We start from the raw sequence: 15,918 nt of genomic DNA, 5'->3' as shown, positions 1-15,918 counted from the left end.
CAACACTGCACAGAACCCTGACCTCAATCCCACTGAACATTTTTGTGATGAACTGGAACTCTGACCTCATCCCTGATCTACTAAACCCAACATGGGTTTAGGAGAGAACCGACTCGTGAACCGACTCCTTCTCCTAAGGGTGAACCGACTCCTTATGAATGTTCATGATTTTTCTTGTTGATTTGTAGAAAACGTTCTTGTGCACACTCCTTACCAAGAGGTGGCGGTTTATACACAGATCTGTTGTCTGAGACGCTGATCAAGGAAGAGGAAGAAAGACAGGTCAGCGTGATGACGTTTCACTAAAGTGGGCGGGGCTTCGTGCGACAGGGCCAGCTCGCGCATCACACAGTGAACCAGCGGAGAGGCGCTCGTGCAGTGGGACGTTAGTAAGTAGTGCAGTCGTAGTTGTGTAAAGTAGTTGTTTATAAACTCGCGCTAAGCTCTCAGACGTGTCATTTACTGCTAACAGCACTGCGTACGTTATGGTCACACTTTCTTATGTCGCCTGTTGTTATAAACGCTAATAATCTTTGTTTTTTTGGTGGCTAGCAACGGAGATAAAGGTCGGCTAGCCGGCTAGCAACGATGCTAGTTACCCGACATGGAGCTGCTGCTGCTGCTGTAGCAGGTTTGCTAGCTAAATAACGTTAGCAGCGTTCTTCTGATTCCGTACGCTGACTTTTAGATAAATGACCGAATCCTTCTACTTGTAGCTTTTAGCTCGTGTAGAAACCTCGCATTGTGTTTGGCCCCACAGCTCAATCGGAACTAGCTTTGTTTACTAGAACATTCCATGTGTGAGGTCAGCTCATGCGAAGCAGCAGCAGTAGCAGTTGTTGCATTCCGGTAGATTTAAATGTACATTAAATGCAATCCAGGCTTTGTGTCATTTGTTATTTATCTAGGAGATGAGCCACGTCTTGGCAGCTGTGTGTTTACACGTATTATCAATAATTATCGATGAAGACTTTGTCATGTAGATCACAGGTAGCTGTCAACAGTTCTGTCAGGATTATAAATCGACGTGTGTTTCAGGACAAAATAATTTGTAATTGCAGCTTGAGTTTTATAGTTCAAGATCGCCATAATGCTTTTATTACATTTCTTTTGATTACATTACGTCTTAAATTGTTCTTTCTTTGCCTTTCAGTTTTCTATAAATACCTGGATAGGTCCTAATAGCCAACCAACAATGACAGACACAAAGCGTCTTGCTTACTCCATTATCCAGTTCCTCCACAACCAGCTAACATCTGGGGGCTTGTCATCAGATGCCCAAGAAAGTTTAGAAGGTACACCTCGGAAGAGGCTTATGTGTAGTTATTTTTTTTTTTTTTATTAAGGTTGTAACATTGATGTGTAATTGCTCCTGAAACTGCTTTCCAGTTGCCATACAGTGTCTGGAGACTGCGTTTGGTGTCTCAACTGAGGACCAGAGTTTAGCAGTTTGTGAGACATTGCCAGAATTATTTGCAGCAGCAACTGTCAAGGTAATTTATCCTATTTCTCTAAAAGCCTGTGGTCACATGTCCATTACACTCATAAGCTGATGCCAGTGCAACCACTTTTATGGTCAAAAAGGGCAAATCCGCACAGTTAAGCACTTCATCTGGAATGAATGTTCAGCAAGCACACGAGTGTGATTTCGTCAGGCGTCCGCAAACCTTTGGCTTACACAGAGTCGTCTTAGAAATTCAAATTGTTGAAGTTAATTTATAGTTAGTTTATTTACACTTCTAAATGTTCTATTTCAGGTAGCAGATACGCCTCAGGTTAAAGTCACTTCAGCCACCAGTTCACCTACAGAGGATCAGCTAGCAGAAGCAGAACAACTGAAAAGTGATGGTATGGATATAACATCTGGTGTCCTACTAGATTTTCCTTAGTGTTATTTATTTCTATACTAAGCTGAAAAATATTAAAGTGTAGTAAAGGCTTTGTAATAGGTGAATAGGTTTACTGGTGTGTTGGATAAAGGTATTGTGTTTGGGAAGAAGCAGTTACCAGATAATAAAAAAGAACTGTAAAACTATACTACACTATTTAGTACAATTCTGGTTACTACTAATAATTACATAATCCATTTAATATAGGTAATGAGCAAATGAAGGTGGAAAACTTCAGTGCAGCGGTGGAATTCTACTCAAAAGCCATTCAGATTAACCCACAGAATGCAGTTTACTATTGCAACAGGTAATGCCTCAAGTTTCTTCAAACCAGTATCAGTCGTAATCAAATTATGTTCTGTATTTAATGCCTTGTGCTTGTTTTGCGGTCTGTAGAGCTGCTGCATACAGCAAACTTGGTAACTATGCTGGAGCAGTTCAAGATTGTGAGCGTGCAATCGGAATTGATCCAAACTACAGCAAAGCATATGGACGAATGGGGTAAGACCATAAGATATAACTGGTTTGTTAGGTCACACATTTTTATTTTTGAATATTTTTTTGCATTTTGGCACTTGTCAAAGATAATGCAAATCATGTCTTTATTAAACTACATGTTTATCATCATGTTCCGGAGCATTATAAAATATAAGCTTGTAATGCACTTCAGTCAGTTAACCTTTAAGTAGCATTAGAATAATAATAACATTTGTAATGTCTGGATAGTTAGTCTCTCTCTCTCTATTTCTCTCTCTCTCTGCATAAAGTATTTTATTTAATTGCCTGCTATTATTTGTCATTACTTGTATAATGAAAGAAATCCAAAATCAGTCAGCATTTTGTGCTAATGATGAATTGATTTCGATTTAAATTGTAAGTTCTGCCATACAGTACATGTACATTTTCCACCTATTTATCATCAACCTAAATAGTTTTATCCTCCATGGCCTTCCTGTAATAATAATGTTAGTTTCATATATTAGTAGCAAACTTAAACTTGATAATCTTTCTCAAAGATTGCTAGTGCTAAAACTCATAATGTTGGGAAGGTTTCCCAGGCTCACTCCTGCGTTCCTGGCACTGCTAATTAACATTTTATGTCACCTAGAAAAACACCAAAGCTCACAAAACGTGTGTAATGATTAAAGTGACTATTAACCGGTGTAAGAGTGCCACCTGCGTGTGGATGATGCTTCATCTTTCAGTAATGCAGCTCAGCTCACACAGGCACACTGATTGTCATGTATACACTATATTCACATTGTCACCTTATACATACATTTATTCTTGTCTTGTAGCATAAATGAGGCCAATTATGTTCAAAGAGTAAAAAAAATTATTTTCCAAATACCCCATTGTTTAAGGCAGGGGTGGCCAACCCGCAGCCTCCGAGCCACATGCGGCTCTTTGCCCGGTTTCATGCGGCTCTTACGTTCATATCAAAGTTTGTATTTGTGTCTTTTTAACATGCGTGTTTGCTTCGCTTGAGTTCAATACGGTATTTTTGTCAAACGCGCATGTGAGTGGGATGAAAATACCTCAAAGTTTCCCAATAGAAGTAAGATCATTTGAGTAAACAATTTGTGTCAAGTTTGTTCTCAAAATGGCAGGGAAAAAAAGGGTGATGTTCGTGTGTGCCCATGTGTATGATGTGGCTCTTTGCGGTAACACAGTAAAATATGTGCCTCTTGGTCTCCGCTGGTTGGACACCGCTGGTTCAAGGGTAGTTTCAGTGTTAAAATGTTATATTTCTTTGTGTACAAAGCTTCTTGAGCTGTGTGTCAACTGAACTGAAGCCTTGTATAATGTGATATCAATGTAATAAGATCTGTTACACTTTCTTCTCATAATCAGGCTGGCGCTTTCCAGTTTGAACAAACATAACGAGGCTGTGGGCTACTACAAGAAAGCCCTGGAACTGGACCCTGAAAATGAAATGTACAAAACAAACTTGAAAATTGCTGAGCAAAAAATGAAAGAAACACCAAGCCCAGTGAGTTCTTATAACTACTGAATACAATCGCTTACTGGGAAATGGAACAGGCCGTTCAATTCAATGTCTTGTACATTTTCTCTGTTGCAGACAGGTGGTGTTGACCTTGCTGGTTTGCTCAGTAATCCAGGTTTCATGAGCATGGTGGGTTTTCTTGTCATATATGTAAAAGTTTGTGGACTCCTGACAATCACACTCGTATGCTTTTAAACACCATATTCCAGATTTAGTCCCATGTTGCTAGTGTAATTATCTCCTCTTTTTTGGAATGCTTGTTAGTGTGTATGGGATGCAGATTGTTTTCCAGTTCATACCAGAAGTGTTGATTGTGGCAACAGTATGGGCAAGACCACATATCAGTGTGATGGGCAGGCGTCTTCAAAACTTTGGCCATGTAGTGTATATCAGCTTTAGGGCGAGTTGATACCATTACTGATGATGTTTTGTTTTTCAGGCTTCTAATCTGATGAATAACCCACAAGTACAACAACTGTGAGTATGATTTTTATTTATGTTTGTGTGCCGCTGATTAGCAAACATGTTCATCATTATCAGTATAGCAGAACAGACATTTAAGTAGAGTTAATGTCAAGTCAAAAAGCCTTTGTTATTTCTACTACATATAGCTGACACAGTACTTAGTGAGATATATATGGTTAAAATGATAATAAAAGCTTCTTGACTCGACTAATAATAGCACCATTCATAACCACAATAGTGTGTTTACATCAGAATAATATTTACATTTAGATTTTTCTAATGTTGCTCAATGGTGATCTCTTCAGGGTGTCAGGAATGATGACTGGAGGTTACGCACCTATGGGTGGCACTGCAGCTCCAACCCCCGGACCGCCAAACGACATATCAGGCCTTATTCAAGCGTAAAGATTGCATGCCTTGCCTCTATTTTTCTAACACATTCAATTGCTCATGTATGGTAAGATGGGGCTTTTATATTTAAAAAAAAAATTCTTTTTTTCTGCACAGTGGCCAGCAGTTTGCACAGCAAATGCAGCAGCAGAACCCTGAGCTCATCGAGCAGTTAAGGAGTCAAATCCGGAGCCGCCCCCCTAGTGCAAGTAATGAAGAACAATGACACTTGAAGCGGTTAGAATTTCTCACTTCTGATTAAGTGCTTTCTTTTTTATCGAAGGACTAGTGCATATAAACAGCTCCATAAATATTGGCACTGTTGGTGATAATTATTACCAAAAATTCTGTATGTGGTTAATTAGCTAGCTACTGACATTTAATAAAATTTTATTTGAAGAAAAATGATAAAATAAGGTAGTATTTTAGTACAACAGCACCGAGTCTTCTAAAACGCTTAATGATATAGGAAAATAAAGAGCAATGAATCTGAAATTTCTCAATAGACAATCTCTCCACATACTCCATGGTCAAATAAATACATCACATACTTTTTCAGCTTATACTGCCGGTTTTGATTTGTGTTTGTTTGCGGACATCAGGCTTGATTTAAGCGATCAAATCATTTTTGTGTGGATTTTGACGTATGTTTTGGATCATTGTGCTGCTCGAAAATCCAAATACATTAACTTCTTTGCTTGATGCTGTGTGTCCTAGCAAGGTTTACAAGGTGTTTTAGGAAACAGGGCAGGACAGATTAAGTAGTGCTCTGGAACAACTGACAGATTAGACAAAGATTAACTTGCATTAGAGTAATGGAATGAGGAAAGTATTCAGAGGAAAAGAGAAAGGCCCTTAAGCCTAAACAGAACATCTCATCAGTGAAATATTTCGAGCATGTATGTGAATTAAATTATAAAGACGGGAAGGGACTCAGGCTCTGTTTGTTTATTATTTACAGGACTTAGAAAATGGATTGGTAACTAGGTAACTGTTAATGGTTAATGTTCCTAATAACTTTTGGCCAATCTGAAACATCTATTTAAGTCATAATCCACAGGTCAGCCATTTTCCTCCACTTCAGCACTTGACATACAGAGTGGGGGAGGAAATAAAGACACCTCCATTTGTGATCTCAAACTAATTGTTTCAAGAGTTTTCTACATTTATCTGGTATTGCTTTAAACTCTCTGGCATTCTGCAATTGCATGTTGTTGTTGGTATTCAGTAGTACAGTGACCAAACAAGACTTAATATATAATAGTAAAATAATATATAAATGGTATAAAAATCAAGTGTGTATAATTGCATTAAAATCATGAACATGGGCTTTTTGTTTGGGATTCAAATGAATTGCTGTGCTACAAATAAATATATAATGCATTTGCAGAAATGAAAATAATGTTTATAATCATCTTATATTTTGTAGAGGAAAAAGATGTAGAAATATTACATAATTATTAAAATGCATTTTGTTATACAAGCATACATATGAGTATTCACTTTTGACTGTTTATTCACTTTTACACTTTCTAATTTTAGTCCAAAAACTCTCTCCATGATAATATTTTTTACTACTTTTTTTTTCTTCTTTTATAGATGAAGAGTCATAATGAGGAACACAGAGAAGGCTGGCTCGCTTTTTCTTTCTATCTTCTTTTTAAGATCTATTGTATTTACAACTCCAGGGACTAAACCAATTCGACATCACATGGAGCGCATGCGTGTGCAGCTGTTGTCCTCCCTGCATTGCCTGTCTTTGAAGAAACCAATGTAGCCAAAATTCTTAGGTTGTATTTGGCCACCTAGTTGCTAAAAGAAAACTGTATAGATGTACAAAAACATCACCCTGGTTTATAATTATCATTTCTGTGTAACCAATACATGCTAATGGAGTCATCATAAGAGTCAGAGCATCGTGGACCGGATCAACACGACGATTTCCGTCCTGCAGTAACAAGCTGTCTTTATGTGAGAAGAAGAGTTTGTAAAAGATATGTACACTATTGATATGGAAATTAAATGTCACATTTCAAGTAGGATATGACTGTTGTGATCTAAAGGAATGTTGAATGTGCTGCAGAAGGATTTGCCAAAGGTCATGCTGTAATTTTATTGTTTTTTTTTTTTTCTTTCATTTATTGTTCATGGCAAATTACTATAACAGGATGGGATGTTGGGACAGACAGGGAGCACATGGGAGTATTAATTCAATTCAGTTTATTTGTATTAACAATTGACATTGTCTCAAAACATCTTTACAGAAGTAAAGAAACAGAATAAAAATGGTAAAGTTTACAATTATATTACTATTTATCTCTATCATGTATCACAAACAAGCAAGCCTGAGCTGATGGTCAGAAGGAAAAACTCCCTGAGATGATATGAGGAAGAAGGTTTGGAAAGGAAACAAAATAAAAATGGAAAAGTTTCAAATTAAATGACTTTATCTCTATCGTGTATCCCCCAATGAGTAAACCTGAGGTGACGGAAAGAAACTCACAGATGATATTAGGAAGAAGGTTCAGCAGGGAATCGATCATTGTTTGGGTGAAAAAAAAAGTGAAAGTTCAAGTTTTTCTTTGTCAACTCTTCCACATGTATGGTACATACACACAGAATTGATATTGTATTTCTCTCAGTCCCAAGGTGCATACAGATATCTTAACAATGGAAATTAAATAAAGCAGTGCAAGGTAGATACAGTGCAAATGACCAGACCAATGCTGCACAAAGTGACTGGTGCATGTTGTTGTAAGTGGGTGGGGGGAGTGGAAGGACCTGGGGATGTGGGATATGGAGGGGTGGGTTGGGTTCATAGATCTGTGGTGCCTGGGGCAGAAAAGTGCTATAATAATCAAAAGTGATATGAAAAGTGATATAAATAATGTCCTTTCTACAACAGTTTGTAGTCAAGTGGAAGTTTGTGCAACCAAGAGCTCCTGAAGGTCTAACAGTTCAGAGTCATTTATGTCTGAGTTCATAACAAACTTCACATTAATTCCTTCCTGCTAAAGTCTTCAAATGTTCCCTTATGAAGACCCGAGCACAGAATTAGTGTTAGTCCACTTTACAGAATAGGGTTAGACTCGTTTAGGGCGCCTACATAGGAAGGGAGCTATTTGACATTCAGCCACACCAGCGAATAGAAACCGGACAGGTTCTTGTACAAACGGAAGCAACCAGGAACATGCAGGTAACAACAAGGAGACGTTTATCATTTAAACCTTATTCGGTTTAAATTCATCTTGGTATCCGATTTTAGATGTTTAGACAGTTTAAAATGCGTTAGCTCGTATCGCTCTTAGCACTAGAAGAACGTTGTGAACTAGCTATGAACGTTACACTTACTAGCTAGCCAGGACAATATGAAGGAATTCTGACAGATTCTTAGTTTAATAATTAGCACATGAGATATTTCAACAACACTGAAAACCGAATTAGCATTAATGCTAAAGCCAGCACGTAAATAGGACCGATTTTTGCTAGCAATGCTCTTGACTAGCACAGTGCTTAGCATTGTAATCATCTGTGAGTAAAAACAAACAATGACGGACAGAATTAAGTGTGACTCCTCTTTATTCCAGATCCATCAGGGAAAGTGTTCGAGTCTGATGGAGATAACGGAGGCTGTTTTTGGTTAAGCCATGCTGCTGTTTTCCTGATAAACCTACTATAAGAATCAGAAACATGGAGATGGTTGTAGCTAAAATCCTGTGCCTTTTGGGCATGTTTGTCCTGATGCTGGGGGGAATTCTCATCCCTGTGAGAGTGATGCAGTCGGACCTGGACAAGGCTTTGCGCTACAGGAGGGCAGTTTCCTTCAGCAACTCTTTTGGAGGTGGTGTGTTTCTGGCCACCTGCTTTAATGCCCTTCTGCCTGCTGTCAGAGACAAGGTGAGTGTTATGGAGCCTCATATGCAACTCTTTAGTTTATTACTAAGCTAGAAGTTTAACTCAACTACTTTACATTTAGCAGGCACACTTATCCAGTGTGACTTACGATTTATCTCATTTTTATACAATTGATGGTTAAGGGCCTTGCTCAGGGGCCCAGCAGTGGCAGCTTAATGGACATAAGAATCGAACTCACAACCTTTCAATTGGTAGTCCAACAGATTACCACATCAGAATCAGAATCAGGTTTATTTGCCAAGTGTGTTGACACACACAAGAAATTTGGTTCCAGCTGTTTGTGACTCTCAAAAGTACAGACACAACACTATACTATACAAACTAAACAAGACAATGTAGACGATGAAGCAGTGAATATAGTTGAGTTGTTGATCAGGGTGATAAGGGGCCTGGGGAAAGAAACTGTTCCTGTGTCTGGCAGTTTTAGTAAGCAAAGTTCTGTAGCGCTGCCAGAAGGGAGGAGCTGAAAGAGATTGTGTCCAGGGTGAGAAGGGTCAGTGGTGATCTTTCCTGCCCGGTTTCTGGTTCTTGTGTCGTACAAGTCCTGGAGAGTGGGCAGGGGGGTGCCAATAATTTTTTTCTGCTGTTTTAACTGTGCGTTGCAGTCTGTTCCTGTCCTGTTTTGTTGCTGCACAAAACCAGATGGTGATGGATGTGCACAGGACAGACTCAATGACTGCAGTGTAGAACAGCATCAACAGCTCCTGTGGCAGACCGTACTTCCTTAGTTGGTGTAGAAAGTACATCCTCTGCTGGGCCTTTTTGATGATGGAGTTTATGTTGCACTCCCATTTCAGGTCTTGGGAAATGGTAGTGCTCAGAAACTTGAAGGCCTCCACAGATGACACCGGGCTGTTGGATATTGTGAGGGGGAGTAGTGCTGAGGGGTCTTTCATAAAGTCCACTATCATCTCCACAGTTTTGAGGGTGTTTAGCTCTAGACTCTTCTGACTGCACCATAGCACCAGCCACTTCACCTCCTGCCGGTATGCAGACTCATTGTTGTCTTAGATGAGATTGATGAGCGTAGAATCTCTGCAAATTTAAGGAGTTTAACAGTTTGGTCACTTGAACTGTTTATCCCTACTTTACTTCTTCTTTGGAGCCTTTTTGGCCTTCGCCGCTTTGAGCTTTACCTTCTTGGGGGTCACCATCTTTTTGGCCCTCTTGGGGCTCTTGGCTGCCTTTTTGGGGTCGCCTGCTTTTTGGCCTTCTTGGGACTTTTGGTGGCAGCGACAGGCTTCTTCATCTTCTTGGGAGACTTCTTGACTGCGGCCACGGGTTCCTTGGCCGCTACTTTCTTGAGCTTTTTAGCCGTGGCGGGCTTTTTGGTCGGCTTCTTGTTCAGCTAGAAAGATCCAGATGTGCCGGTCCATTTGATAACATTCTTGACCCTTGACGGCGAGCTTGACGCAAGAGTTGTTACAAACGGTGTAACACATTTCTTGCTCAGGGTGGACCGAACTCATGACCTTCCGGTCCATAGTCCAACACCTTAACCACAAGGCTATGACATCCCACAAACTTCCACATACGCATTACAACCCGGGACTGGGATTTGACTGGGATTTAACTAGGATCACATGCTTGCAAACTCCGCTCTTCATTGCATGGAGTCCACAAGGTGTTGTGAGATTTCGCTCACTTCTCCATCCCAAAAGTGCACCCCTGGATTCTGTAGAATTCCATGCATTGTCTCATAATTATGAGACACCATAATTCTGATCTACTAAGTCACAAATATGAGATACAAAGTCTTAAATGAGATACTAGCTTGGGAGATATTAAGTAGGGATGTTGAGGTTCTCTTTGGGAGTGACGAGATTGAACAGGATTAGGAACGAGTACATCAGAGGGACAGCTCATGTTGGACGTTTGGGGGACAAAGTTAGGGAGACCAGATTAAGATGGTCTGGACATGTTCAGAGGAGGGAGAGTGAGTATATTGGTAGGAGAATGTTGGACATGGAGCTGCCAGGCAGGAGGCAAAGAGGAAGGCCAAAGAAGAGGTATTTGGATGTAATTAATGAGGATATGAAGCTAGTTGGGTGCAAGTGTTGAGTATTCAGAAGATAGGGATAGGTGGAGAGAGATGATTCGCTGTGGTGACCCCTGAAGGGAAAAGCCGAAAGAAGATGATGATGAAATGTCAGGTCATCCAGATGTTTGTCATAATTCTAAAATGGTAGGTCACAAATATTAGCTACTGTGTCAATTATGAGACGCGAACCATAATTTTCATAATTCTATAATTTGTTATAGAATTAGTACATGATTACAGTGATGCTTGTTATAATTTCAACGAGTATTATATTGTCTCAAAATTATTATGCTTTGCTATATTTATGTGGAAAAAAACAGAAGCAGAAAACAAAGCTCAGTTTCTGTCACATTTTTACCTGATGAACTCTCTCATGTATTTTTCATGGATTTTGTTCTTAAAAGTTGACGAGTTTTACTTCCACAGAGGAAACCGAATAAATGTTTAGCACACAAAATGCACACAAAATAAGGGAGCAACGTTATCGCTTTGCGACTCACAGCTCCAACCCTGTACAAACCACAATGTAGCCACAACATTAACCCTTTGCTCTCTAACGTGGTGCTTTTACAACTGGATACCTGAGCAATGTAATATCGTGTAGGAAGCATGATAAAATAAAGATGTACAAGTTGGAATCATGAAGTATTCAGGCGTTATGAGCGGAGATACCAACTACATGTGGTCTGAGGACAGAAACCCCAATCAATACACATTTGTCAGACTGTGTATTTATAATCACACCCTCCGGTGTCGCCCAAATGAGGATGAGGTTCACTTTTGAGTCTGGTTCCTCTCAAGGTTTCTTCCTCTTCCACCTCCATTCCTCCCCAAAGTCACCTCAGTCACCTCAGGCTTGTTCATTGGGAATAAATATAAGCACATTTTAAATATAAATCCATCCATCCATCCATTTTCTACCGCTTATCCGGGACTGGGTCGTGGGGGCAGCAGTCTAAGCAGGGATGCCCAGACTTCCCTCTCCCCAGACACTTCCTCCAGCTCTTCCGGGGGAATACCGAGGTGTTCCCAGGCCAGCTGAGAGACATAGTCCCTCCAGCGTGTCCTAGGTCTTCCCCGGGGCCTCCTCCCGGTTGGACATGCCCAGAACAGCTCCCCAGGAAGGCGTCCAGGAGGCATCCGGAACAGATGCCTGAGCCACCTCAGCTGACTCCTCTCGATGTGGAGGAGCAGCAGCTCTACTCTGAGCTCCTCCCGAGTGACCGAGCTCCTCACATTATCTCTAAGGGAGTGCCCAGCCACCCTGCGGAGGAAACTCATTTTGGCCGCCTGTATCCGGGATCTCGTCCTTTCGGTCATGACCCAAAGCTCATGACCATAGGTGAGGGTAGGAACGTAGATCGACTGGTAAATAGAGAGCTTCGCTTTGCGGCTCAGCTCTTTCTTCACCACAACAGACCAGTATACCGACCGCATCACTGCAGAAGATGCACCGATCCGCCTGTCGATCTCCCGCTCCATCCTTCCCTCACTCGTGAACAAGACCCCAAGATACTTAAACTCCTCTACTTGAGGCAGGAGCTCTCCACCAACCTGATATAACCAATATATATAAATCTAAGATTAATAAAAAAAATTCTTATTATTTTTCTCATGTTCTGTAAAGCTGCTTTGAGACAATGTCCATTGTTAAAAGCGCTGTACAATTAAATCGAATCGAATTATTCATCCTGAAGGACGATTCAATAGAATCATATACACCAAAGTTTGGAAATAAAATGATCTATTGTTCTTTATAAATATCACACTGAAAAGTTATTTATATTTATTATATTTACAGATATTTCACTGCACTCTGTCACCTCAGTAGTGACATCATCAGCAGACATGGCAAATGACACTTTTCAGAAATATTTGACTCATCGGGGGAAAAAAAGAAAATTATGAAGGTCACCAATTTTACAGAAAGCAGCTTTAACAGGAACATACTGTAGAAATCTACGTGAGCGAGCTGAAACGATTTAAAGTGCGTGCGGCTTCTTCAGGAAGGGGGAGGAAAAAGAAGCAGAACGTTTCATTTGGCCATATTGTGTGTGAAATGCCACTTAATTATCATGTGTCTGGAAACTTTATCCCATCTTAATAATGTTCTGTTTTCAGATGGATCAGATTCTAAAACTGATGAATATCAGCACCGACTACCCCCTGGCCGAGACCGTGATGATGCTCGGCTTTTTCCTTACCGTGTTCGTTGAGCAGGCTGTGCTGACTTTCAGGAAGGAGAAGCCGTCCTTCATCGACCTTGAGACGTTTAACGCCGGCGGTTCGGAGGCAGGCAGCGACTCGGAGTATGACACGCCGTTCATTGCGCCAGCACGGAGCTCACATCGTCACTCTCATCACCACTCTCATCACCACGGCCATTTCAACCCAGCAGAACTAACACGAGCAGGACCGCTGCGGCTTGCAAGCCTCGTCCTGGCCCTCTCCGCTCACTCGGTCTTCGAAGGCCTTGCCCTTGGGCTTCAGGAAGACGGTGCTAAATTAGGAAGCCTTTTTCTCGGAGTCGCTATCCACGAGACCCTCGCAGCCATAGCTTTAGGGGTTAGTGTGACTAAAGCAGGACTACAGCTTCAGGATGCCAGCAAGCTAGCCATTACAGTCAGCCTCATGATCCCCATCGGCATTGGCCTAGGAATGGGTATCGAGAGTGCAGAGAACCTGGCAGGAAGTATTATTTCTGTGGTGCTCCAAGGCCTGGCAGCAGGCACATTTCTTTTTATTACTTTCTTTGAAATTCTCTCCCGAGAGCTGGAGGACAAACACGACCGGTTGCTGAAGGTGCTTTTCCTCGTCTTAGGGTATGGTGTACTGGCAGGTCTAGTCTTCATCAAGTGGTGATCGATCTCAGCGAATAATCATAGTGAATGATCAGTAACTCGACTGACTACCATAACCACAGGGCCAGATTTTCTTAACTTTGTCTCTGACTTGTTTCTATGCCCATGAAGTCGTATACTGGCTGTACAGATCCAGTAGCATATTAGATGCAGAAAAGCGTTTTCATTGCAGTGAAATGATTTATTACTGTCAGCATTGTTGGACCGGTGCTACTGCAGATCATAAACTTTTAGATCTTACTGATTTATTCGATGCTGGACGACTTTGTGATAAATATTCAACACACACTTCTTGTTTTTGTACCTGATTTAAAATGTAGCTTTGGAGACACTTATTCTTTGTGCATCCTGAATGTCGAGCTCTACATTTATAACCTTACAGGCTACAGCAGGGATCTTAAAGGTTTTGCAGCCAGGGACGTGTTTAACTTAAATCTATCTTGACAGGATCAATGAAGTTTCTGAATAGATCCACTGTTCGAGTATTAGGCTATTTGTTTAAAATTGGTGAAATATTTGACTTCATATTTAATGAATAAATTTGTAGCTTTTATTCGCACCATAGAGCAATTTATTCCTTAAACAAATCAAGTTGATACTGTACGTCGTATAGAACTGCTTGTTTATACTTTAACTATACGATAACCTGAGTAATATATACCGTAGGAAACAAATAATACATTGAACAACTGTGATAATGAATTTTTGGATTTTCGACCATTGACATTCACCCTTAAAGACTAGACACAATGCTATAGGGAAAAAACCCACATTGCTGCACAAGTTACCTGCTATTTTTATATTTGATTTGTTTGTACATCTTTGTGGTTGTGGTCTTGTATTTATAAATGATTCTGTTACGGGTTGAGATCGTCTCGGTCGACCTGCAGATTATTTGTGTTTTTAAGTCAATATTAGAAGCGATTTTATTTCTGCTCCTGTTTTTATTTCACCTGATATATGCAATATTTTCTTGTACCTTCACAAAAAAAAAAAAAAACGGTTTATTAGACGATGAGCCTTTCTAAAGGGAAATCTTCTGTTGTATGTTTTTTATTGAACTATTTAAGGGTTTAAAGTGAAACCTCCTCTAAATATATTATTTCATATAAGGCTCGTAAATGCGAACAGCTGTGACAAAACTATCCCAAGATTTCTGTTTGTTTCAACTGAACTGTCACTTAAAATACTCTACTGTCTCCTCTAGGACCAATCCAATGATGATTCCATAATAATATAACGATAACCAATGTAAAGTCGCAAATGAGGAGTTGGATCTAGAAAAGATAGATTAAATCTTAAAGTTAAAGCATTAAAAAAAAAAACCATCATGGCCCTTCCATGAAATATAATCTGAGGCTGTAATTTCAGCAGTTAGATATATTACACTTGCTAAGAGCTTCTCAGTCACTTTCATTTTTAATGTTTTTATGCATCTCAGAATCAGAATCGGGTTTATTGGCCAAGCCTGTTGACACACACGAGGAATTTGGTTCCATCTCATCGGTGTTGTTACCTCTGAGAGTCACAATAATCTAACCTAGAGTCCTGTATGTTGTTCAGTGAAATCATACAAACTGCTTTTTCTGTAATCAAATCATTTTGGGCCTGAAATAAGTTTTGTGTACAGCTCGATAGGTGGTGCAGTTGTAGCAGTTCTGCTGCTGCCTCTAGTGGCTACATTCTAGGTATAGATGGCCACAGGTCATATTTTTGTGGCCATTATGCCATTTGTTCAACCTTTTGATTGTACATTGTTCCTGATAGTCTGCAGGTGGTCCAAGGGGCAGGTTCCTGTGCTCTCGTTGCCGCGGCCCGGGTTCATTTCCTGGGCAGGGAGCTAACACAATTACTGAAGAGTTAAATCTCAGTGCCGGATAAAAATGGGAAGTTTACGTCAGGAAGGACATCCGACGTAAAACCTGTGCCAAATCTAATATGCTCTCTGCTGTGGCAACCCAGAACAGGGAGCAGCCAAAAGAAGGAAAATAAAAAAGGACATTTCAGCAGCATAACAAATGAAGTGTTATTGACAGTATGAACTCTTACAAAGCGTGAAGTTGCTTCATGTACTGTAGCTAAAGCATGTGGCTGGAATGCTGGTGGTAGGTTTGTCACTGGAAATTAAATGTATGTACGTAGGTCTATTTCTAAGATGTCTACTTTACAATAATCCAGCTATTTTTTACACTTCGTCTAATGATCCGTTTGAATTCCTGTATGTTTTTGATGTCGTAATAAAACATATTTGATGATGAGTTGGTATTTGTTTGTGGTTGTTTTTAATAGTTTGTAATAGCATAGATGGGAATGTTGTGTAAAGAATAAAACGCACATAATTTTTAAAGA

At 40.2% G+C, this 15,918-nt stretch overlaps 2 protein-coding genes across 4 annotated transcripts; both read left to right on the top strand.

Moving 5' to 3' along the window:
* Positions 1 to 230: 230 nt before the first annotated feature.
* sgta (small glutamine rich tetratricopeptide repeat co-chaperone alpha) lies at positions 231 to 7,056 on the top strand. Of its 3 annotated transcripts, none has more exons than XM_027169845.2 (12): positions 231 to 389; positions 1,154 to 1,295; positions 1,390 to 1,493; positions 1,758 to 1,848; positions 2,097 to 2,196; positions 2,286 to 2,390; positions 3,744 to 3,882; positions 3,973 to 4,026; positions 4,337 to 4,374; positions 4,668 to 4,763; positions 4,870 to 4,989; positions 6,352 to 7,056. In XM_027169845.2, the coding sequence occupies exons 2-11, from the start codon at positions 1,196 to 1,198 to the stop codon at positions 4,976 to 4,978; spliced, it is 936 nt and encodes a 311-aa protein (XP_027025646.1). In that variant the 5' UTR covers positions 231 to 389; positions 1,154 to 1,195; the 3' UTR covers positions 4,979 to 4,989; positions 6,352 to 7,056. The 3 variants fall into 3 exon arrangements, with proteins under 3 accessions (XP_027025646.1, XP_027025647.1, XP_027025645.1); XM_027169846.2 differs by having other exon boundaries at positions 335 to 478; XM_027169844.2 differs by lacking the exon at positions 231 to 389 and having other exon boundaries at positions 4,870 to 4,961.
* A 735-nt stretch (positions 7,057 to 7,791) lies between these two features.
* LOC113657785 (zinc transporter ZIP3) lies at positions 7,792 to 15,827 on the top strand. Its single transcript, XM_027169847.2, has 3 exons — positions 7,792 to 7,948; positions 8,340 to 8,649; positions 12,830 to 15,827. The coding sequence occupies exons 2-3, from the start codon at positions 8,443 to 8,445 to the stop codon at positions 13,568 to 13,570; spliced, it is 948 nt and encodes a 315-aa protein (XP_027025648.1). The 5' UTR covers positions 7,792 to 7,948; positions 8,340 to 8,442; the 3' UTR covers positions 13,571 to 15,827.
* The last annotated feature ends 91 nt before the right edge of the window (positions 15,828 to 15,918 follow it).

The sequence above is a fragment of the Tachysurus fulvidraco genome, chromosome 2, assembly GCF_022655615.1.
Source record: "Tachysurus fulvidraco isolate hzauxx_2018 chromosome 2, HZAU_PFXX_2.0, whole genome shotgun sequence".
Taxonomy (NCBI): domain Eukaryota; kingdom Metazoa; phylum Chordata; class Actinopteri; order Siluriformes; family Bagridae; genus Tachysurus; species Tachysurus fulvidraco.
Note: the sequence above shows the minus strand (reverse complement) of the source record. Positions and strands in the feature narration are given on the sequence as shown.